The sequence below is a fragment of the Cololabis saira genome, chromosome 24 (assembly GCF_033807715.1).
Source record: "Cololabis saira isolate AMF1-May2022 chromosome 24, fColSai1.1, whole genome shotgun sequence".
Taxonomy (NCBI): Eukaryota; Metazoa; Chordata; class Actinopteri; order Beloniformes; family Belonidae; genus Cololabis; species Cololabis saira.
Genome location: NC_084610.1, coordinates 19868094 through 19892723, shown reverse-complemented (window position 1 = coordinate 19892723; position 24630 = coordinate 19868094). Strand labels below are relative to the sequence as shown.

At 39.7% G+C, this 24630-nt stretch overlaps 1 protein-coding gene across 1 annotated transcript in view; it reads left to right on the top strand.

Moving 5' to 3' along the window:
• LOC133424840 (uncharacterized) overlaps window positions 1–24614 on the top strand; it is a 57703-nt gene extending 33089 nt beyond the window's left edge. The window contains exons 13-17 of the mRNA XM_061715375.1: window positions 16814–17251; window positions 18289–18534; window positions 19827–20206; window positions 22773–23009; window positions 24238–24614. Of these exons, the coding sequence (XP_061571359.1) occupies window positions 16814–17251; window positions 18289–18534; window positions 19827–20206; window positions 22773–23009; window positions 24238–24614 (1678 nt within the window). The remainder of the gene's footprint in view (window positions 1–16813; window positions 17252–18288; window positions 18535–19826; window positions 20207–22772; window positions 23010–24237) is intronic.
• Window positions 24615–24630: the final 16 nt, after the last annotated feature.

The window sequence follows — 24630 nt, the reverse complement described above, 5'->3', positions numbered from 1 at the left end:
AATGTTATAGCAGGAAATAGGGACAACCAATCAGAAGAAGGGGCGGGGCTAATCTTCGCCAATTACGGTCAAGGACTCAATACCGAGTCCCATGACACCACCCACGACTCTTTATGTCAAACCTTTCAAAAGTTATGGCAAAGAAAAGTATTCTAGTGGGCGCTGTTGAGCCGTTAGGCCACGCTCATTAATGCAAACCATGAAATATCAAATGTATCAACAGGCCTGGCTTTTCTTTAAGTTGCGACATGATACAGGTGTGTACCGATTTTTGTTCATGTACGTCAAACCGTATTATGGGGCTTGAGGCGCAAAGTTTTTTCTGTCTGAACCAATCAGATGAAGGCTGGGCGCGCTTTTTGCCGTCTAGCGTCGCCACGGTAATGCTTTTGAAAGAGAAAAGTAATGCGTGGTGTCGGAGGATGGAGACGCACGTTTTGATGTATAACACACCTGGGTGCACGTTACGGTTCGGGCCGTATTAATGACCGAAGAAATGGCATAAATTGCGCCAAAATTACACAATTAATTCAAAATGTTCAAAATGGCTGACTTCCTGTTCGGTTTCGGCCATGGCGCCAAGAGACTTTCCTTTAAGTTGCGACATGATACAGGTGTGTACCGATTTTCGTGCATGTACGTCAAACCGTATTGTGGGACTTGAGGCACGAAGTTTTATCTGTATGGACCAATCAGATGAAGTGGGGGCGCGCTTTTTGGCGTCTATCATCGCCACGGTAACGCTTTTGACTGAGAAAAGTTATGCACGTTATTGCAGGATGGAGACGCACATTTTGATGTATAACACACCTGGGTGCACGTTACGGTTCGGGCGAAGAAGCGGCTGAAGGGATGGCATAAATTGCGCCAAAATTACATGATTAATTCAAACTGGCCGACTTCCTGTTGGGTTTCGGCCATGGCGCCAGGAGACTTTTTTTTAAGTTGTGCTATGATACAGGTGTGTACCGATAAAGGACGATAAAGGAAGCTCTGAAAACCTTAACAAACCATGGTTTACTATAGAACTTAGGAAATCTGCTTTAAAGAAAAACAAGCTTCATAAAAGGCATTTACAAAGTCCTAGTCCTTTAAATTGTGCTACATACAAAAATTATAGGAATAAATACAACCACCTTATTAGAAATAAATAAATGATCTATGGATAATATTGAAAGAATCACTCAACAAGAAAAAAAATCATCTATTCCAGCCCAGTCTACATTTCAGGATGGTGCATAAGATAACAGAGCATACACAAATTGCTAATAAATTCCATGATTTCTTTATAAATGTGGTTCCACGTCTTGCAAAAAATATTGAAAATGTTCATGGTTCTCCTTCTAACTATAAATGAAGGTTATCCCTCTTTAAAGAAGACCTATTATGAAAAACATAGGAACATACAATGACATAGTTATGCTGATTCTTTAATATTTGTCTTTAAATTTGTCTCAAATCAAACTGTCTGCTGTTTCTCATCATTTGGGCCACCCACCCGTCATGTGGGGTAACCAACGAATCGCAATTTTGTACCAAATTCAAAATTTAATGTCTATCAGTTTTGGTATAATATAAATCTAAAATAAATATAAATCATTGGTATAGTATGCATAAATGGCTTTATGAGGGTGACACTTCCATTATAGATAAAATGTATTTCAAAATGGTTTTCAAAAAGTAAAGGACATATGAGTCTATCTTTCTTGAAAAGTTAATTTAATTACTGATACTTATTAAAATATAAATTTTGTTAAGGAAATCTATTCATTTTGAGATAAATAACTCAAAGGCCTAATACATTATTGACACACAACTGTGATTCAGGCTTAAAGCTCCCCTGCTACACGTCATTCAGGCAGCCAATCAGCACAGAGCCTCATTAACATAGCCCCCCCTCCCCTCAGAATCCCTCATAGAGAAGGTTAGAAACGGTAAAAATAAAGACATGGCCCAGAGGCTGAATTTCTCATTTATGTAGAAAAAACATTCAAAAGCTTGTTCTTAAGACATTCAATGCCTGTTTAAAATATACATTAAATGCCATAATAGTAGGGCTGCACGATTAATCGTTAAAAAATCGCGATCTCGATTCATGCTTGAACGCGATCTCATTTCCAAATGAGACGATTTAAAAAAATATATATATGTTTTTTTTTTTGTTTTTTTTTGTTTTTTTTTTAAAGATGGCTGCATAAAAAAAGGACTAGGCCTATGTTCTAGGTTGTTGTAGTCCTGTCATGGTCAACTATCATGTTGTCATGTTTGTTATATTTTGTTAATGATTGTGGATTACATTTGGAGAAACATCTACCTTTCTCATCACCTGACACATATTGCACATAAATATTGTTAAAATTGTTATTGTTAAAATTATTTAAAGACAAGAGAGATGCTTATTGTTTTTATGTTCAATGTCAGCTGTTACAGCAAAAAGCAGCCAGAGGAATAATTTGTTGCCTCAGAACTACAGGATCTGTTACAAGTCCCCTTTCTGAAAGGGTGTTCAACTCAGGGAGGAACAAATATTGTTCAAAATTGTTATTATTGTTTAAATTATTCAAAGGTTTGTGTAAAGAAGACAAGAGATGTTTATTGTTATTATATTTTTGTTCAGCTGTTGCAAAGTTAAAGTAATAAGTGCAATAAATTTTATATTGGAAAAAAATCGTGAGAGAATCGTGATCTCAATTCTAAGTAAAAAAATCGTGATTCTCATTTTGTCCAGAATCGTGCAGCCCTACATAATAGGTCACCTTTAAATAATTTTTAAGCAAATGAAGCAATTCTCGCCAAATACAGTAAATTCCAGTTGTCCCTGAACGCACCAGTAGGATAATCTGTAATTTTAGAATTCCGACCGGTCCCTGAATGCACCTCCTCCGCGGCGCTGCGCGGTGCCGACCAGATCTCGGCTGAAAGCCGATAATAATATAATAAAATTGCAAAGCTGCTGTGCAATAAGGTGTAATACATGCACTGTAATTATTTTCTGTATAAAAATTGAATGTAAAAAGACGGGTTTGACTCAAAATCAGTGTGGTTTTATTTAAGTGGTCTCCGTCTCGGTAGAGATGAACAAATCGAGCAGACATGCGCCGCCGAAATACATCGGTGAAAACTATTCCACAGGATTATTACACCATAGATGTCTTAAGACTACTCTACAATTATGCACACAACAAAAAATACTTACAGATTCGGGACCATGGAGTCGGGCTCGTGAAAACACGAGGTGTCATGTCGTGTGAGTGACGTCACCACGCTGAGCACGCAACAACGTCCCCCCCGCTCCCCCCCTCCTCCCTCCTCCCTCGGCCTCCGCTCCGCTGCAGGACCTGGCCGGCACACAGAGCCAGTTTGCTTTAAATCCAATGGATTTAAATAAATATTGATTAAAAATCCTGCGTTGTACGCACAAAATATATTTTCACATCACAGTAAACAATATTTTTACGAAGTTTACGAAGTTAATTGGACATGGCATGACAAAGATATGATTTAATTGTATATGAATACATTTTTGGAAAAAGAGAGTTACAAAGTTCTTCAAAAGCGATATGTACCAGCGTATGATTTTTTAATCCTGTTGTCTATGATTTTAAATTATTATTTTACCAAAAAATTCAGAGTGACGTAAAATGGCAGTTCCCTTCAAGTTATGACCACGATACTCAACACAGTTAATAAGGACGCTTATGACAATAATATGTGTCGATTTCATTGTGATTGGGTGAATGAAACAGCAATGACAGCACATAATTTGATGAAAAATGTATACCTGACCAAAAGGTGGCGCTATGGAGTTCATCCAAGATTGTCATATCCACTTGTTCAGAATGGAAGCCTGATTACATGTATTGATTTTGGGTTAATTCTGACCAATTATGTTTAAGTTACAACAACTTTTATGTTCATGGCGAGACACCGAAATTTTACAACCTCTAACGGCCACGCCCTTCGATAAGAACGTACAGTTTTCTCTGTCAGTCATCGTCAATGTCTTACCTATCATCTGACCAACTTTGAGATCCATCCGCTCATCTCGCTTGGAGCACAGATGCATACTACAAGACATGACAATTCCTGGTGCCAACAGGTGGCGCTACAACCGATCCTGAATATTCCACCACATATGTCTTCAGGCTCAGCCTACAATCATGCACATACGCTTTCGGCCACATAAAATAATGTATTGCTGAATTACAGCCAATTGATGTTTGATGGCGAGGCTTAAAAATGACCTCAAACTTCGCCGAATGACTACGGTCAAGCCCTCTGGTGAAAACTTAAAAGCTTCGCAATTTAGCGTCGGCCATGTGTCTAGATTGTACAAACCAAGTTGTGAGCCAATTCGATAAAATCTCTAGGAGGAGTTCGTTAAAGTACGAGGCCTAGAAATGATCAGAATTCATGAAAAATGACATTTTCTGTTCAAGATGCCGGACTTCCTGTGTAACTTAGACCATGGGTCCAAAAGACTTTTTTGTAGGTCTTTGTCTAATATAATACACACATAAAGGTCATTGCTGTAAGTCAAACCATATTGTGGGGCTCGTCAAAAAACATAAAATAGGTGGCGCTATAGAGCCCATTCTTGTGGACCCATGCCTGTCGCCCATAAAATACGTAATTTTACGCGACTCTGGAAGCGTGTGCAAAATTTGGTGAGTTTTTGAGCATTTTAAGGCCTCCAAAAAGGCAATTTATTTACGGCGAGAATAATAATAATAATAATTAAAGCTGCAAGCAGCGATGAACGGGCCCTCGCACTCACGGCCACCGCCCCCCAAAAGCATATCAGAAATGACACCACCCACGACTTCCTATGTCAAACCATTCAAAAGTTATAGCAGAAAAAAGGGACAACCAATCAGAAGAAGGGGCGGGGCTAATTCAGGCCAATGAAGGTCAAGGACTCCATACAGAATGTGATGACACCACCCACGACTCTCTATGTCAAACCATTCAAAAGTTATAGCAGAAAATCGGGACAACCAATCAGAAGAAGGGGCGGGGCTAATTTTCACCAATTATGGTCAAGGACTCAATACCGAGTCCCATGATACCACCCACGACTCTTTATGTCAAACCTTTCAAAAGTTATGGCAGAGAATAGTATTCTAGGGGGCGCTGTTGAGCCGTTAGGCCACGCCCATTAATGCAAACCATGAAATATCAAATTTATCGACAGGCCTGGCTTGCCCATAGGAAAAACAACACCAACCCCTGCTGAGTTTGTGTGCAGTTTCCCATTGAAACAATATCTCACACTACTGAGGTTAGATGAAAAACATTAATTAGATGAAGTTGGTAATTAAAGGAGCATGAGGCAGGATTGAGGCAGGATTTATGAAAAAAATGTGTATACGTTTTAAGTTTTCTAGTAATAATAATAATAATAATAATAAGCTTTATTTGTATAGCACCTTTCCAAACACAGTTACAAGGTGCTTTTACAAAGCAGAATTAAAAGGCAGAATCCAATAAAATGACAAAAACATAAGAGCATAGAAATACAATAAAACATTAGAAAATAGTAACATTGGATATTATAAAATACATTTTTAGATGTTAAGTAAAAGCACATTTAAAAAAGTGTGTTTTTAAAAGAGATTTAAAAATGGACAGAGATGTGGCTCGCCTGATCTCCTCCGGCAGGTCATTCCAGAGCGACGGGGCCCTGATAGCAAAGGCCCGGTCGCCCTTAGTTTTTAGTCGAGATCTAGGAATCACTAATAGGGACCCGCCGGAGGATCTCAGGCTACACCTTGGCTCGTATGGGACTAAGCAGTCTTTGATGTACTCAGGGGCCAGTCCCATCCGGGCCTTAAAAGTGATCATTAAAATCTTAAAATCAATTCTAAAACGCACAGGTAGCCAGTGTAATGAAGCTAAAATCGGGGTTATGTGTACTCTTTTATTTGAATTTGTGAGGAGTCTGGCAGCAGAATTTTGGATAAGCTGAAGTCTGGAGAGATTATGTTTACTTAGGCAGGAGTAGAGTGAGTTACAGTAATCTAAACGGGATGTGATGAATGCATGAATGACAATTTCCAGGTTCTTGGGAGACAGAAAGGACCGGATTTTGGAGATTCTGCGCAGTTGAATGAAACAAGACTGGACAGTTGCTTTAACATGCTGATTAAAGTTGAGATTACTGTCGAAGATGATACCAAGATTTCTGCAGCTGGGGGTAATACTGGTGGAGAATAAGCCAAGTTGTGGTGAGATGTGATTGTGTGTGGTGTCTGGGCCTATGATAATGACTTCGGATTTGTCCAGGTTCAATTGGAGAAAGTTATTAGACAGCCAGATTTGTACTTCATTTAGGCATACTTTGAGAGTGTGTAGTTGATGGTTGATGGTAGGGTCGAAAGAGAAATAAAGCTGTGTGTCATCTGCGTAAAAATGGAAACTAATATTGTGTCTGCGGATTATGTGACCTAGAGGTAACATGTAGAGTGAGAAGAGCAGTGGGCCAAGGACTGACCCCTGAGGTACTCCACAAGACAGAGATGCTGTGGAAGATCTGCAGTCACCAATAGCAACATTAAAAGTCCTATTGTGGAGATATGAGTAAAACCAGTCTAAAACAATGCCAGAGACGCCAACCCACTTCTTGAGACGTTCCAATAAAATCAGGTGATCTACGGTATCAAAAGCTGCAGTGAGATCTAAAAGGATTAAAATAGATGAATGGCCAGAGTCAGCTGCTAAAAGGAGATCATTGAGCACTTTGAGGAGTGCAGTCTCTGTGCTATGGCCCGTTCTAAAGCCAGACTGGAATTTTTCAAATAGGCCATTTCCGGTCATAAATGAGATCACCTGTTCTGCAACAATTTTTTCTAAAACCTTGGCCAGGAATGGAAGTTTGGAAATGGGACGAAAGTTGTTCAGGATGGTGGGGTCTAATGAGGGTTTTTTGAGCAGTGGTTGTACTAATGCAGTCTTGAAGTGGTCCGGGACTATGCCTGATGAGAGGGAGGAGTTGATTATGGTTAAAATAGAAGGACAAACTAAGTGCAGGACTTCTTTAAGGAAGCGGGTGGGGATGATATCGAGAGGACAGGATGTGGGCTTCATGTTGGAGATGATTTTGCCAAGATGTTCTATTGAGACGGGGTGAAACAAATTTAAAGAGCAAAACAGATTAATAGGTGGTTCGAGTGTTACAAGAGGCAGTGGGGTGATTTGATTTCTTATTACACTGATTTTGTTAAAAAAGAAAGATAAAAATTCCTTGCATGTCTCCGTAGACGGAGACATGCCAGATGAATGTCAGATGAAGCGTTCCAAACCAAAAAGAATGAGCCCTCTAGTGTATCTCTCCGTTGCCTTGAACAGGCTGTGTGCTGCAAAATGTGCTGCAATTGTGCCCGGAATTTCCCGCGCTGTCCTGCGGATGTGACCTCACATGACGCTGCATGCGCGTTCTCCCCGTTCTCCCGTGCCGGCTTCGCTGTTGGCTGCAGTACCCCCGACGTCCGTCGGGGCGAAGGGTGGCGCTAGAGAGTCTCATTTCTTAAAAGGAGCCTCAAGCTCCTTTAAAGATTACAATATTTAGATATCACTCATCCCACCAGTAAACAGGAGAAACCACAATGGTCAATTCTCGCCAAATTGAGTAAATTCCAATTGTCCCTGAACGCACCAGTGGATGAAGAAATAATCATCAGTTTCCGAATTCCGACGGTGTATATTTTTATTTGCACCTTTTGCTATAAAAAAAAACAAAAAACAGTCAATGAAAAATGGATAGGAATAGTAAGCCAAGAGGACTTATAATATTACAAAGTTCACTCTCACTCTCAAATAAATAAATAAATATATATAAATAAATACAACAACACACCCCTCTCCCCTTCAAATAAATTCAAATGAACAATCAAACTTGTTTCTTTATACAATTAATTAATTTATACATTTATCAATATTCCATACCATGTCTTTGTAAAAGAGCATAATACAAAGTCTTTCAGCATAAAAGTACGTATTTTTAATGTGTGACAGCGTCCTGTTTCATAAATAAATCTCTGCCAGCCTCTCCAAGATGGCCGTCGGTACCTTATCCAAGATGGCGGCCGCGCTGAACGTCAGCTCCAATGCCCCGCCCCCCCGCGGGAGATGCGCGCGCATAACAAGCCCTCCACCCCCCACCCCTCCCTCCGTCCCCCGCGGGAGCTGCACCCCTCCTTTCTCTACTCTCCTCTGGCTGTCACCCGCTGCAGGCAGTCAGTCAGAGTTAAGAATCCAGTGAATTTAACATAAATATTAATAGAAAATCAACGGTCCCACTCAGGCTTATGAAATTCACAAGATATTTTCTCATTATAGTAAACAACATATCTACGTAGTCGGATGTTAATTTTGACATTTTGTGACAAAGACATAGCTTTTTATGTTATTAGTTCATTTTTTAAATTTTTAGAGTGACGAAGTTGTTCGAAAATAATATGTTCCAGTGTATGATTTTTTAGTCCTGTTGTAAGCTATCTGAAACTGCCATTTAATTTTCCTTACACAAAATCTCTGATTTTTAAATAATATTTTACCAGAAATACAGAGTGACATAAAAATGCCAATTCCTTTCAAATTACGGCCACGATACGCGACACGGTCAACAAGAGACCTACTGACAATCATATGTGTCGATTGGATTAAGATTGGATGAACGAAACAGCCATTACAGCACATAATTTGATGAAAAATGTATACCTGACCAAAAGGTGGCGCTATGGAGTTCATCCAAGATTGTCATATCCACTTGTTCAGAATGGAAGCCTGATTACATGAATTGATTTTGGGTTGATTCTGACCAATTATGTTTAAGTTACAACAACTTTTATGTTCATGGCGAGACACCGAAATTTGACAACCTCTGACAGCGACGCCCTTTGATAAGAACTTACAGTTTTCTCTGTCAGTCATCGTCAATGTCTTACCTATTATCTGACCAACTTTGAGATCAATAAACTGATCTCGCTTGGAGCACAGATGCATACTACAAGACATGACAATTCCTGGTACCAACAGGTGGCGCTACAACCGATCCTGAATATTCCACCATAGATGTCTTCAGGCTCAGTCTACAATCATGCACATACGTTTTCAACAACATCAAATCATGTATTGCTGAATTACAGCCAATTGATGTTTGATGGCGAGGCTTAAAAATGACCTCAAACTTCGGTGGATCACTACGGTCAAGCCCTCTGGCAGAAACTTAAAAGCTTCGCAATTTAGCGTCGGCCATGTGTCTAGATTGTACAAACCAAGTTGTGAGCCAATCTGATAAAATCTCTAGGAGGAGTTCGTTAAAGTACGAGGCCTGGAAATGACCATAATTCATGAAAAATGACGTTTTCTGTTCAAAATGACGGACTTCCTGTGTAACTTAGAGCATGGGTCCAAGAGACTTTTTTGTACGGCTTTGTCAGATATAATAAACACATAAAGGACATTGCTGTAAGTCAAACCATATTATGGGGCTCTTCAAAAACATAAAATAGGTGGCGCTATAGAGCCTAATCCTTTTTGACCCATGCCTGTCGCCCATAAAATACGTAATTTTACGCGACTCTGGAAGCGTGTGCAAAATTTGGTGAGTTTTGGAGCATTTTAAGGCCTCCAAAAAGGCAATTTATTTACGGCGAGAATAATAATAATAATAATAATAATTAAAGCTGCAAGCAGCGATGAACGGGCCCTCGCACTCACGGCCACCGCCCCCCATAAGCATATCAAAAATGACACCACCCACGACTTCCTATGTCAAACCATTCAAAAGTTATAGCAGAAAAAAGGGACAACCAATCAGAAGAAGGGGCGGGGCTAATTCAGGCCAATGAAGGTGAAGGACTCCATACAGAATGTGATGACACCACCCACGACTCTCTATGTCAAACCATTCAAAAGTTATAGCAGAAAATCGGGACAACCAATCAGAAGAAGGGGCGGGGCTAATTTTCACCAATTATGGTCAAGGACTCAATACCGAGTCCCATGATACCACCCACGACTCTTTATGTCAAACCATTCAAAAGTTATGGCAGAGAAAAGTATTCTAGTGGGCGCTGTTGAGCCGTTAGGCCACGCCCATTAATGCAAACCATGAAATATCAAATTTATCACCAGGCCTGGCTTGCCCATAGGAAAAACAACACCAACCGCCGCTGAGTTTGTGTGCAGTTTCCCATTGAAACAATATCTCACACTACTGAGGTTAGATGAAAAACATTAATTAGATGAAGTTGGTAATTAAAGGAGCTTGAGGCAGGATTGAGGCAGGATTTATGAAAAAAATGTGTATACGTTTTAAGTTTTCTAGTAATAATGTCAGATGAAGCGTTCCAAACCAAAAAGAATGTTTCCTCTAGTGTATCTCTCCGTTGCCTTGAACAGGCTGTGTGCTGCAAAATGTGCTGCAATTGTGCCCGGAATTTCCCGCGCTGTCCTGCGGATGTGACGTCACATGACGCTGCATGCGCGTTCTCCCCGTTCTCCCGTGCCGGCTTCGCTGTTGGCTGCAGTACCCCCAACGTCCGTCGTGGCGAAGGGTGGCGCTAGAGAGTCTCATTTCTTAAAAGGAGCCTCAAGCTCCTTTAAAGATTACAATATTTAGATATCACTCATCACACCAGTAAACAGGAGAAACCACAATGGTCAATTCTCGCCAAATTGAGTAAATTCCAATTGTCCCTGAACACACCAGTGGATGAAAGATGCAGTGGATGAAGAAATAATCATCAGTTTCCGAATTCCGACGGTGTATATTTTTATTTGCACCTTTTGCTATAAAAAAAAACAAAAAACAGTCAATGAAAAATGGATAGGAATAGTAAGCCAAGAGGACTTATAATATTACAAAGTTCACTCTCACTCTCAAATAAATAAATAAATATATATAAATAAATACAACAACACACCCCTCTCCCCTTCAAATAAATTCAAATGAACAATCAAACTTGTTTCTTTATACAATTAATTAATTTATACATTTATCAATATTCCATACCATGTCTTTGTAAAAGAGCATAATACAAAGTCTTTCAGCATAAAAGTGCGTATTTTTAATGTGTGACAGCGTCCTGTTTCATAACTAAATCTCTGCCAGCCTCTCCAAGATGGCCGTCGGTACCTTATCCAAGATGGCGGCTGCGCTGAACGTCAGCTCCAATGCCCCGCCCCCCCGCGGGAGATGCGCGCGCATAACAAGCCCCTTCCACCCCCCCACCCACCACCCCCCACCCCTCCGTCCGTCCCCCGCGGGAGCTGCACCCCTCCTTTCTCTACTCTCCTCTGGCTGTCACCCGCTGCAGGCAGTCAGTCAGAGTTAAGAATCCAGTGAATTTAACATAAATATTAATAGAAAATCACCGGTCCCACTCAGGCTTATGAAATTCACAAGATATTTTCTCATTATAGTAAACAACATATCTACGTAGTCGGATGTTAATTTTGACATTTTGTGACAAAGACATAGCTTTTTATGTTATTAGTTCATTTTTTTAATTTTTAGAGTGACGGAGTTGTTCGAAAATAATATGTTCCAGTGTATAATTTTTTAGTCCTGTTGTAAGCTATCTGAAACTGCCATTTAATTTTCCTTACACAAAATCTCTGATTTTTAAATAATATTTTACCAGAAATACAGAGTGACATAAAAATGCCAATTCCTTTCAAATTACGACCACGATACGCGACACGGTCAACAAGGGACCTACTGACAATCATATGTGTCGATTGGATTAAGATTGGATGAACGAAACAGCAATTATAGCACATAATTTGATGAAAAATGTGTACCTGACCAAAAGGTGGCGCTATGGAGTTCATCCAAGATTGTCATATCCACTTGTTCAGAATGGAAGCCTGATTACATGAATTGATTTTGGGTTGATTCTGACCAATTATGTTTAAGTTACAACAACTTTTATGTTCATGGCGAGACACCGAAATTTGACAACCTCTGACAGCGACGCCCTTTGACACAAACTTACAGTTTTCTCTGTCAGTCATCGTCAATGCCTTACCTATTATCTGACCAACTTTGAGATCAATACACTCATCTCGCTTGGAGCACAGATGCATACTACAAGACATGACAATTCCTGGTGCCAACAGGTGGCGCTACAACCGATCCTGAATATTCCACCATAGATGTCTTCAGGCTCAGTTTACAATCATACACATACGTTTTCAACAACATCAAATCATGTATTGCTGAATTACAGCCAATTGATGTTTGATGGCGAGGCTTAAAAATTACCTCAAACTTCGCCGGATCACTACGGTCAAGCCCTCTGCTTAAAACCTAAAAGCTTCGCAATTTAGCCTCAACCATGTGTCCAGATTGTACAAACCAAGTTGTGAGCCAATCTGATAAAATCTCTAGGAGGAGTTCGTTAAAGTACGAGGCCTGGAAATGACCATAATTCATGAAAAATTACATTTTCTGTTCAAAATGCCGGACTTCCTGTGTAACTTAAAGCATGGGTCCAAGAGACTTTTTTGTAGGGCTTTGTCTGATATAATAGACACATAAAGGACATTGCTGTAAGTCTAACCATATTATGGGGCTCTTCAAAAACATAAAATAGGTGGCGCTATAGAGCCCATTCTTGTGGACCCATGCCTGTCGCCCATAAAATACGTAATTTTACGCGACCCTGGAAGCGTGTGCAAAATTTGGTGAGTTTTTGAGCATTTTAAGGCCTCCAAAAAGGCAATTTATTTACGGCGAGAATAATAATAATAATAATTAAAGCTGCAAGCAGCGATGAACGGGCCCTCGCACTCACGTCAACCGCCCCCCATAAGCATATCAGAAATGACACTTGCGACTTCCTATGTCAAACCAATTGACCCTCGGGCCAATTTTTTTCGGAGCAACTGAATGGTAGAACATCACATCAATCAGGCGAAACATGTTTTTTTTCTACTAAACAAAACTTTTTTTCCCTTTATCTATAGGCTACTAGTATTATTATACTATTATATCTTGTACAAAAAAGTAGTTTAAGAAAGTCATTAGTTTAAATAAAGTAACTTGAATTTGCTACAGACTGTTATTAGTGTGTTATTACAGCTTTAGCGCTACTCTGTGGCTCCGTTATGAAACCGCTTAAGTAACTTGGTGATAATAATATTATTTTCTGCCAAGCTACTAACAAATACAGTCCTTCTTTAAAATACACAAAACGACATTAAACACATGAAAAACCCATGATATGAACAGTAGCACAGTAGTCAGTGCACATGGAGCAGCAGCTCTGTCTGCTGAAGCGAGTGAGAGGATATGCAAATGAAGCGGATTTTCCTAGTATTTTTACACATATAATGGACGTTTTACCATTTAAAAGACCAACAGCAAAACTCAAGGTAAGTTATCAGTTGTATTTTTCACAGTTTAAACCACAACAAATCACTTTAAAGCAAGCAAGTACCATTTGAACAGCTCCAGGAGTTTTGTCGGTAGTCTGTGCCTACGTTACTCCTGAATATTTGTGTGCACCTCTAATTAAGGCCCCCCTATGCTACAGGTGACAGGGAACTATACACAATTGTGTGCGTCCGGAATCATGAAGATTCTACTTTTATTTTATTTTATCTTTTCTAAATAAAGGCTTCGAATTCTCTATGAAATTGTCGTGTTTGTGATAGTAAATAATTAAAAAAAAATATATATATATATTTATCAGATTTTCAATTGTCATCTGACGGGCCAGATATTATTGGAGACGGGCCAATTTTGGCCTGCAGGCCGCCAGTTGCCGACCACTGGTTTACAGCTTAAGAAAACTCAAATATCCTATCTCAAAAAATTTGAATATTCTGTGAATCTTAAACTGTAAACCATAATCAGCAATATTAAAATAATAAAAGGCTTGCTTATGTGTGTATACCTGAAGTGTGACTACCTGCAGAACGTATTTTAGCATGAAAGCTTTCATATTTAACGTACATCAAGCATCCTGTATCATAGCTACATGTTTGCCGTTTGTAACAAAGCAAACCGCGTGAAAATCGGTTGAAAATTAAGCAAGTTATAGTTATTTTACTTGTGCAGACACCTCCTAGCGATACCGATCCAAGATGGCGGCCACGCCCGACGTTCTCAGGCAGTCAATGCGGCGCCTCGACCAAGATGGCGGCTGCGCTGAACATCAGCCCCTCCCCCCGCGGGAGCTGCGCGCGCAACGCACCACCCCCCGCCCCCCCCCAAGCCCCTTCACCCCCCCACCACCCCTCCCCCCCGTCCTCCTGCGGGAGCTGCAGCCCCTCCCCTCCCCTCTCCTCTACTCTACTGACAGAGAAGGATCAGACCAGCCTGTCAGACAGACTGATCGAACATAAATATTATTTAAAAATAATAATGTTCGACACAATTTCATAGAATTAACTGTAGCTTTAAACAACACATTAAACAATATATTAAGGGAGTTACGGAGGTGAAAGGACATAAGAAAAAAAAATGTGATTTATTTTAAAATAAGTTCATATTTTGAAAAAAATAGAGTTACAAACTTTAAAAAAACCTATAGGTACCAGTGTATGATTTTTTAGTCATGTTGAAAGGTATATAAATCTGACATTTAATTGACATTTAACAAAACCTCTGATTTTAAATTATTATTTTACCAAAAAATTCAGAGTGACGAAAAATGCCAATTCCTTTCAAGTTCTGACCACGATACGCGACACGGTCAATAAGGAACATACTGACAATCATATGTGTCGATTGCTTTAACATTGGATGAACGAAACAGCAATGACAGCACATAATTTGATGAAAAATGTATACCTGACCAAAAGGTGGCGCTATGGATTTCAATCCAAGATTGTCATATCCACTTGTTCAGAATGGAAGCCTGATTACATGTATTGATTTTGGGTTAATTCTGACCAATTATGTTTAAGTTACAACAACTTTTATGTTCATGGCGAGACACCAAAATTTTACTACCTCTAACGGCCATGCCCTTCGATAAGAACGTACAGTTTTCTCTGTCAGTCATCGTCAATGTCTTACCTATTAAAGTGACCAGCTTTGAGATCAATACACTCATCTCGCTTGGAGCACAGATGCATACTACAAGACATGACAATTCCTGGTGCCAACAGGTGGCGCTACAACCGATCCTGAATATTCCACCACATATGTCTTCAGGCTCAGCCTACAATCATGCACATACGTTTTCGACCACATCAAATCATGTATTGCTGAATTACAGCCAATTGATGTTTGATGGCGAAGCTTAAAAATGACCTCAAACTTCGCCGAATCACTACGGTCAAGCCCTCTGCTGAAAACTTAAAAGCTTCGCAATTTAGCGTCGGCCATGTGTCTAGATTGTACAAACCAAGTTGTGAGCCAATTCGATAAAATCTCTAGGAGGAGTTCGTTAAAGTACGAGGCCTAGAAATGATCAGAATTCATGAAAAATGACATTTTCTGTTCAAAATGCCGGACTTCCTGTGTAACTTAGACCATGGGTCCAAAAGACTTTTTTGTAGCTCTTTGTCTAATATAATACTCACATAAAGGTCATTGCTGTAAGTCAAACCATATTGTGGGGCTCGTCAAAAAACATAAAATAGGTGGCGCTATAGAGCCCATTCTTGTGGACCCATGCCTGTCGCCCATAAAATACGTAATTTTACGCGACTCTGGAAGCGTGTGCAAAATTTGGTGAGTTTTCGAGCATTTTAAGGCCTCCAAAAAGGCAATTTATTTACGGCGAGAATAATAATAATAATAATAATAATAAACATCACAGATACAATAGGGTCCTCGCACTTTCAGTGCTCGGGCCCTAATAATAAACATCACAGATACAATAGGGTCCTCGCACTTTCAGTGCTCGGGCCCTAATAATAATAAACATCACAGATACAATAGGGTCCTCGCACTTTCAGTGCTCGGGCCCTAATAATAATAAACATCACAGATACAATAGGGTCCTCGCACTTTCAGTGCTCGGGCCCTAATAAACATCACAGATACAATAGGGTCCTCGCACTTTCAGTGCTCGGGCCCTAATAACACTAACCCAAATCTAATTGTGATAATCGAATCTGAATCTCAAGAATCGAATCGTTTCGTAACATTTGAATTTATCCCCAGCCCTAGTTTCATCAATCCTCACATCGTTGTTAAAGCTTATATAATTTCAGGGTTTACATTTGTGATCAGTGTTACATTTACACATTGGGACTTTATCCAGTGAGGTCATCCACCCATAAATGTGCACTTTTCTGTAACTATTTTAACTTGTAAAAGTCTTCCGATAGTGCAGTTGGGGGGGGGTTAACACTCTGACTGATCTAAATCCATCACAGGACTCACACAGACACAATCGTGCACATTTCCGGTCACATCTCCATCCAGTTTAGACTCATCAGTTCAGTTCACTTTGGTGTGAGACCTCAGTGCTGCTGCAGCATCCTGCACCAGGTTATAGTCCATCTCTGCTGCATTCCACAGTAAAACATGCTCCTCTTTACACCACTACATTCAGATTTGTCTTCAGTTTCACCACAAAGATCGTTTATATACAGTTGATGTGTTTCATGTCGTCAATAAAGTGACAGTTACAGTTGAGTTTTCAGTGATGTCTGACTGGATTATTCTGAGTTGTGAGTCAGTAACAGTCTGAAAACAATGTTCATCTGCTCTGATGAAAGATGTGTTCACATGGCATTTCATCACAAACATGACACACATGTAAAGATGGAGTCCATCAGTAGTGTTGGTTGTATTTATGCATCTGAGGTCAAATCAGCACTAAATGTTTCCTTCTTGTTCCAGTTTGGATCTTAAGAGGTCAGATCTTCATGAAGGAATCAGGTTTTTGGGGAATCTGTTCTGTGCAGCAGCAGAGAGAGAACAGCAGACAGGAGAGAAGATCCTGCAGCAGTTATCATCAGTGTGCAGACATGAAACATTCCCTTTTAATGAAGGATACAAGGATGAGAAACATCAGTGTGATGTCCTGCTGGATCTGTACACCCACATGAAGGACTGTGAAACTCAAACAGGATTCAGAGTTCTTCCATCATTACAGTCAGTTTTCCAGTCAGTTCCTGCAGTCTGGATCATAAACCTCTCAGAGAGAAAGATCTCCATCCTCCTGGAAGTGTTGAAACTCCAATCAGAGAAGAAACCAGTGAAGCTGACAGGCTGCTCACATGAAGAAGGTGAAGTGAGGAGTTTTCTACAGTGTCTGCCGTATATCTCACAGCTCAGGTAAACTGATTCTACTTGAATAATTACGTGAAATAATGTGTTTGAATATGTTTCATGCAGGCCTGTGTTGAAAAAATTGATTTCCGATTCTAAATCGATTCTCATATTAATTCCTAAAAATCCATTTGTATGTCTAAAGATCGTTTTTTTTATCAATCTTAGCCCATTGAATTTTAATCCTAGTAGTCGCGTAATTTAATTCATACATGTGGTGTGAAACTATCAAACAATGAACATGTCGTCAAGTTTAATACTAGTATTAATATGTTGCATATCTACACAGTCATATAATTCAGGTAACAGCTCAAAAACATTTTTAATAACACTAACCCAAATCGAATTGAATCGAATTGTGATAATGGATTCTGAATCTTAAGAATCGAATCGAATCGTTTCGTAACATTTGAATTGATCCCCAGCCTCAGTTTCATGAATCTTCACATCGTTTTTAAAGCTTAAATAATTTCAGGGTTTACATTTGTGATCAGTGTTACATTTATATATTGTGACTTTATCCAGTGAGGTCATCCACCAATAAATGTGCAATTTTCTGTAATTATTTTAACTTGTAAAAGTCTGCAGATGGTACAGTTGGCGGAGGTGGGTTAACACTCTGACTGACCTAAATCCATCACAAGACTCACAGACACACAATCGTGCACATTTCCACTCACATCACCATCCAGTTTAGACTCATCAGTTCAATTCACTTTGGTGTGAGACCTCAGTGCTGCTGCAGCATCCTGCACCAGGTTATAGTTAATCTCTGCTGCATTCCAGAGTAAAACATGCTCCTCTTTACACCACTACATTCAGATTTGTCTTCAGTTTCGCCACAAAGATCGTTCATATACACTTGATGTGTTTCATGTAGTCAGTAAAGTGACAGTTACAGTTGAGTTTTCAATGATGTCTGACAGGATTATAGTCTGAGTCACAAACATGACACACATGCAAAGATTGACTCCATCAGTAGTGTTGGTTGTATTTATGGATCTGAGGTCAAATCAGCACTAAATTTTTCCTTCTTGTTCCAGTTTGGATCCTGATGAGTCAGATCTTCATGAAGGAATCAGGTTTTTGGGGAATCTGTTCTGTGCAGCAGCAGAGAGAGAACAGCAGACAGGAGAGAAGATCCTGCAGCAGTTATCATCAGTGTGCAGACATGAAACATTCCCTTTTAATGAAGGAGACATGGATCAGTGTGATGTCCTGCTGGATCTGTACACCCACATGAAGGACAGTGAAGCTCAAACAGGATTCAGAGTTCTTCCATCATTACGGTCAGTTTTCCAGTCAGTTCCTGCAGTCTGGATCATAAACCTCTCAGAGAGAAAGTCCTCCATCCTCCTGGAAGTGTTGAAACTCCAATCAGAGAAGAAACCAGTGGAGCTGACAGGCTGCTCACATGAAGACGGTGAAGTGAGGAGTTTTCTACAGTGTCTGCCGTATATCTCACAGCTCAGGTAAACTGATTCCACTTGAACAATTACATGAAATAATGTGTTTGAATATGTTTCATGCAGGCCTGTGTTGAAAAAAAAATTTTACGATTCTAAATCGATTCTCATATTAATTCCTAAAAATCCATTCGTATGTCTAAAGATCTTTTTTTTTTATCATTATATCTTAGCCCGGTGAACTTTAATCCTACTCGTTGGGTAGTTTAATTCATGCATGTGGCGTGAAACTATCAAACAATGAATATGGCGTCAACATTAATACTAGTATTAATATGTTGCATATCTACACAGTCATGTAATTCAGGTAACAGCTCAAAAACATTTTTAATAACACAAACCCAAATCTTATTGTGATAATCGATTCTGAATCTTAAGAATCGGAATCAAATTGTTTCATAACATTTGAATTGATCCCCAGCCCTAGTTTCATGAATCCTCACATCGTTTTTGAATTTTAAATAATTTCAGGGTTTACATTTGTGATCAGTGTTACATTTACATATTGTGACTTTATCCACGTGAGGTCATCCACCAATAAATGTGCAATTTTCTGTAATTATTTTAACTTGTAAAAGTTTTCCGATAGTGCAGTTGGAAGAGGGGGTTAACACTCTGACTGATCAAAATCCATAACAGGACTCACAGACACACAATAGTGTACATTTCCGGTCACTTCTCCATCCAGTTTAGACTCATCAGTTCAGTTCACTTTGGTGTGAGACCTCAGTGCTGCTGCAGCATCCTGCACCAGGTTATAGTCCATCTCTGCTGCATTCCACAGTAAAACATGTTCCACTTTACACCACTACATTCAGATTTGTCTTCAGTTTCACCACAAAGATCATTTACTGTATATACACTTGATGTGTTTCATGTCGTCAGTAAAGTGACAGTTACAGTTGAGTTTTCAGTTATTTCTGACTGGATTATTGTCTGAGTTGTGAGTCAGTAACAGTTTGAAAACAATGTTCATCTGCTCTGATGAAAGATGTGTTCACATGGCATTTCATCACAAACATGAGACACATGTAAAGATGAAGTCCATCAGTAGTGTTGGTTGTATTTATGCATCTGAGGTCAAATCAACACTAAATGTTTCCTTCTTGTTCCAGTTTGGATCTTAAGAAGTCAGATTTTCCTGAAGGAATCAGGTTTTTGGGGAATCTGTTCTGTGCAGCAGCAGAGAGAGAACAGCAGACAGGAGAGAAGATCCTGCAGCAGTTATCATCAGTGTGCAGATATGAAACATTCCCTTTTAATGAAGGATACATGGATCAGTGTGATGTCCTGCTGGATCTGTACACCCACATGAAGGACTGTGAAACTCAAACAGGATTCAGAGTTCTTCCATCATTCCAGTCAGTTTTCCAGTCAGCTCCTGCAGTCTGGATCATAAACCTCTCAGAGAGAAAGACCTCCATCCTCCTGGAAGTGTTGAAACTCCAATCAGAGAAGAAACCAGTGGAGCTGGCAGGCTGCTCACATGAAGACGGTGAAGTGAGGAGTTTTCTACAGTGTCTCCCGTATATCTCACAGCTCAGGTAAACTGATTCTACTTGAATAATGACATGAAATAATGTTGTTGAAATGGCTCCATAAATATTGACAGTGTTGTAAAAAGTTAAAGACATGCAGGGTTTTCATTTGTGATCCTTGTTACATTCACATATTGTCACTTTATCCACCTAAGGTCAACATCTATAAATGTGCACTTTTCTATATTTGATCTTGTAAAAGTCTGCAGATGGTGCAGTTGGGGGAGGGGGGTTTACACTCTGACTGATCTAAATCCATCACAGGACTCACACAGACACAATCGTGCACATTTCCGGTCACTTCTCCATCCAGTTTAGACTCATCAGTTCAGTTCACTTTGGTGTGAGACCTCAGTGCTGCTGCAGCATCCTGCACCAGGTTATAGTCCATCAGGGCTGCAACGATTCCTCCAGTACTTTGATTAACTCGATGACAATAGATGGAGGAATTTCCTCTGCATCGAAGCCTCGTTTAATTAAAAGATACATTTAAAGCTCACATTTCGCAAGGATTCTTCTTAGTGTGACAAGGTGCTTACAACAGGTATGTGTCCCGTATAAAGCGGAAGACGGCGGCAGGTTTCTCGTAACATGTTAACGGTTTTGTTGTACAGACGCCGGGACTGAAAACAGTGATGCAACATTGAGCAAACGCAGAACAGTGAAAGTAATAAGAGACAGAAGGTGTGGGATCATTTTATATTACAAATTAGGGACAACATCGTGGTGTGTGTGTATTGTTAAAGACTCTTCAAGCATTTTCTGTTTAAACGCTGCACAATTTAAAAGCAGTGTTTAAAAATATTTTTATTTTATATGGATACTTAGAAAAAATGAATGGGAAACCTTTTTTTTTATCACATGTAAAGATGGAGTCCATCAGTAGTGTTGGTTGTATTTATGCATCTGAGGTCAAATCAGCACTAAATGTTTCCTTCTTCTTGTTCCAGTTTGGATCTTAAGAGGTCAGATCATCATGGAGTAATCAGGATTTTGGGGAATCTGTTCTGTGCAGCAGCAGAGAGAGAACAGCAGACAGGAGAGAAGATCCTGCAGCAGTTATCATCAGTTTGCAGACTTGAAACATTCCCTTTTAATGAAGGAGACATCGATGATTATGATGATTATGCTGATAATTATTACATGTATCGGTGTGATTTCCTGCTGGATCTGTACACCCACATGAAGGACTATGAAACTCAAACAGGATTCAGAGTTCTTCCATCATTACGGTCAGTTTTCCAGTCAGCTCCTGCAGTCTGGACCATAAACCTCTCAGAGAGAAAGACCTCCATCCTCCTCGAAGTGATGAAACTCCAATCAGAGAAGAAACCAGTGAAGCTGAAAGGCTGCTCACATGAAGACGGTGAAGTGAGGAGTTTTCTACAGTGTCTGCCGTATATCTCACAGCTCAGGTAAACTGACTCTACTTGAATAATGACATGAAATGTTGTTGAAATAGCTCCATAAATATTGACAGTGTTGTAAAAAGTTAAAGATATGCAGGGTTTTCATTTGTGATCCTTGTTACATTCACATATTGTCACTTTATCCACGTGAGGTCATTCATCTATAAATGTGCACTTTTCTATATTGTTTTATCTTGTAAAAGTCTACTGATGGTGCAGTTGGAAGAGGGGGGTTTACACTCTGACTGATCTAAATCCATCACAGGACTCTCACAGACACAATCGTGCACATTTCCGGTCACTTCTCCATCCAGTTTAGACTCATCAGTTCAGTTCACTTTGGTGTGAGACCTCAGTGCTGCTGCAGCATCCTGCACCAGGTTATAGTCCATCAGGGCTGCAACGATTCCTCCAGTACTTTGATTAACTCGATGACAAAAATGATGGAGGAATTTCCTCTGCCTCGAAGCCTCGTTTAATTAAAAGATACATTTAAAGCTCATATTTCGCAAGGATTCTTCTTAGTGTGACAAGGTGCTTACAACAGGTATGTGTCCCGTATAATGCGGAAGACAGCAGCGGGTTTCACGTAACGTGTGTGAACAGTTTTGTTGTAAAGATGCCGGGATTGAAAACAGTGATGCAATAATGAGCAAACGCAGCAAAACGAAAGTAATAAGAGGAAGAGACAGAAGACGTGGAAGGTGTGGGATCATTTTATATTACAAATTAGGGACAACATCGTGGTGTGTGTGTATTGTTCAAGACTCTTCAAGCATTTCTGTTTAAACGCTGCACAATTTAAAAGCAATGTTTAAGAATATTTTTATTTTATTTGGATACTAAAAATGAGTGGGAAACCTTTTTTTTTATCACATGTAAAGATGGAGTCCATCAGTAGTGTTGGTTATATTTATGCATCTGAGGTCAAATCAGCACTAAATGTTTCTTTCTTGTTCCAGTTTGGATCGTTGGAGGTCAGATCTTCTTGAAGGAATCAGGATTTTGGGGAATCTGTTCTGTGCAGCAGCAGAGAGAGAACAGCAGACAGGAGAGAATATCCTGCAGCAGTTATCATCAGTGTGCAGACATGAAACATTCCCTTTTAATGAAGGATACAAGGATGAGAAACATCAGTGTGATGTCCTGCTGGATCTGTACACCCACATTAAGGACTATGAAACTCAAACAGGATTCAGAGTTCTTCCATCATTCCAGTCAGTTTTCCAGTCAGTTCCTGCAGTCTGGATCATAAACCTCTCAGAGAGAAAGACCTCCATCCTCCTGGAAGTGTTGAAACTCCAATCAGAGAAGAAACCAGTGGAGCTGACAGGCTGCTCACATGAAGACGGTGAAGTGAGGAGTTTTCTACAGTGTCTGCCGTATATCTCACAACTCAAGTAAACTGATTCTACTTCAATAATTACATGAGACAATGTGTTTGAACATGCTTCATGCAGGCCTGTGTTGAAAAAATTGATTCTCAAATTCTAAATCGATTCTCATGTTAATTCCTAAAAATCCATTCGTATGTCTAAAGATCGTTTTTTTTTAATCATTATATCTTAGCCCATTTAATTTTAATCCTAATAGTCGCATAATTTAATCCATGCATGTGGTGTGAAACTATCAAACAATGAACATGTCGTCGAGTTTAATACTAGTATTAATATGTTGCATATCTACACAGTCATGTGATTCAGGTAACAGCTCAAAAACATTTTTAATTACACTAACCTAAATCTAATTGTGATAATCGATTCTGAATCTTAAGAATCGGAATCGAATTGTTTCATAAAATTTGAATTGATCCCCAGCCCTAGTTTCATGAATCCTCACATCGTTTTTAAAGTTTAAATAATTTCAAGGTTTTCATTTGTGATCAGTGTTACATTTACATATTGTGACTTTATCCACGTGATGTCATCCACCCATAAATGTGCACTTTTCTGTAATTATTTTAACTTGTAAAAGTCTGCAGATGGTGCAGTTGGAAGAGGGGGGGGGGGTTTACACTCTGAATGTCTTAAATCCATCACAGGACTCACACAGACACACAATCGTGCACATTTCCGGTCACTTCTCCATCCAGTTTAGACTCATCAGTTCAGTTCACTTTGGTGTGAGACCTCAGTGCTGCTGCAGCATCCTGCACCAGGTTATAGTTCATCTCTGCTCCATTCCACAGTAAAACATGCTCCACTTTACACCACTACATTCAGATTTGTCTTCAGTTTCACCACAAAGATCGTTCATATACAGTTGATGTGTTTCATGTCGTCAGTAAAGTGACAGTTACAGTTGAGTTTTCAGTGATGTCTGACTGGATTATTGTCTGAGTTGTGATTCAGTAACAGTCTGAAAACAATGTTAGTCTGCTCTGATGAAATTTGTGTTCACATGTCATTTCATCACAAACATCACACACATGTAAAGATGGAGTCCATCAGTAGTGTTGGTTGTATTTATGCATCTGAGGTCAAATCAGCACTAAATGTTTCCTCCTTGTTCCAGTTTGGATCTTAAGAGGTCAGATCATCATAAAGGAATCAGGTTTTTGGGGAATCTGTTCTGTGCAGCAGCAGAGAGAGAACAGCAGACAGGAGAGAAGATCCTGCAGCAGTTATCATCAGTGTGCAGACATGAAACATTCCTTTTTAATGAAGGATACAAGGATGATAAACATCAGTGTGATTTCCTGCTGGATCTGTACACCCACATGAAGAACTGTGAAACTCAAACAGGATTCAGAGTTCTTCCATCATTCCAGTCAGTTTTCCAGTCAGTTCCTGAGGTCTGGATCATAAACCTCTCAAAGAGAAAGACCTCCATCCTCCTGGAAGTGTTGAAACTCCAATCAGAGAAGAAACCAGTGAAGCTGAAAGGCTGCTCACATGAAGACGGTGAAGTGAGGAGTTTTCTACAGTGTCTGCCGTATATCTCACAGCTCAGGTAAACTGATTCTACTTGAA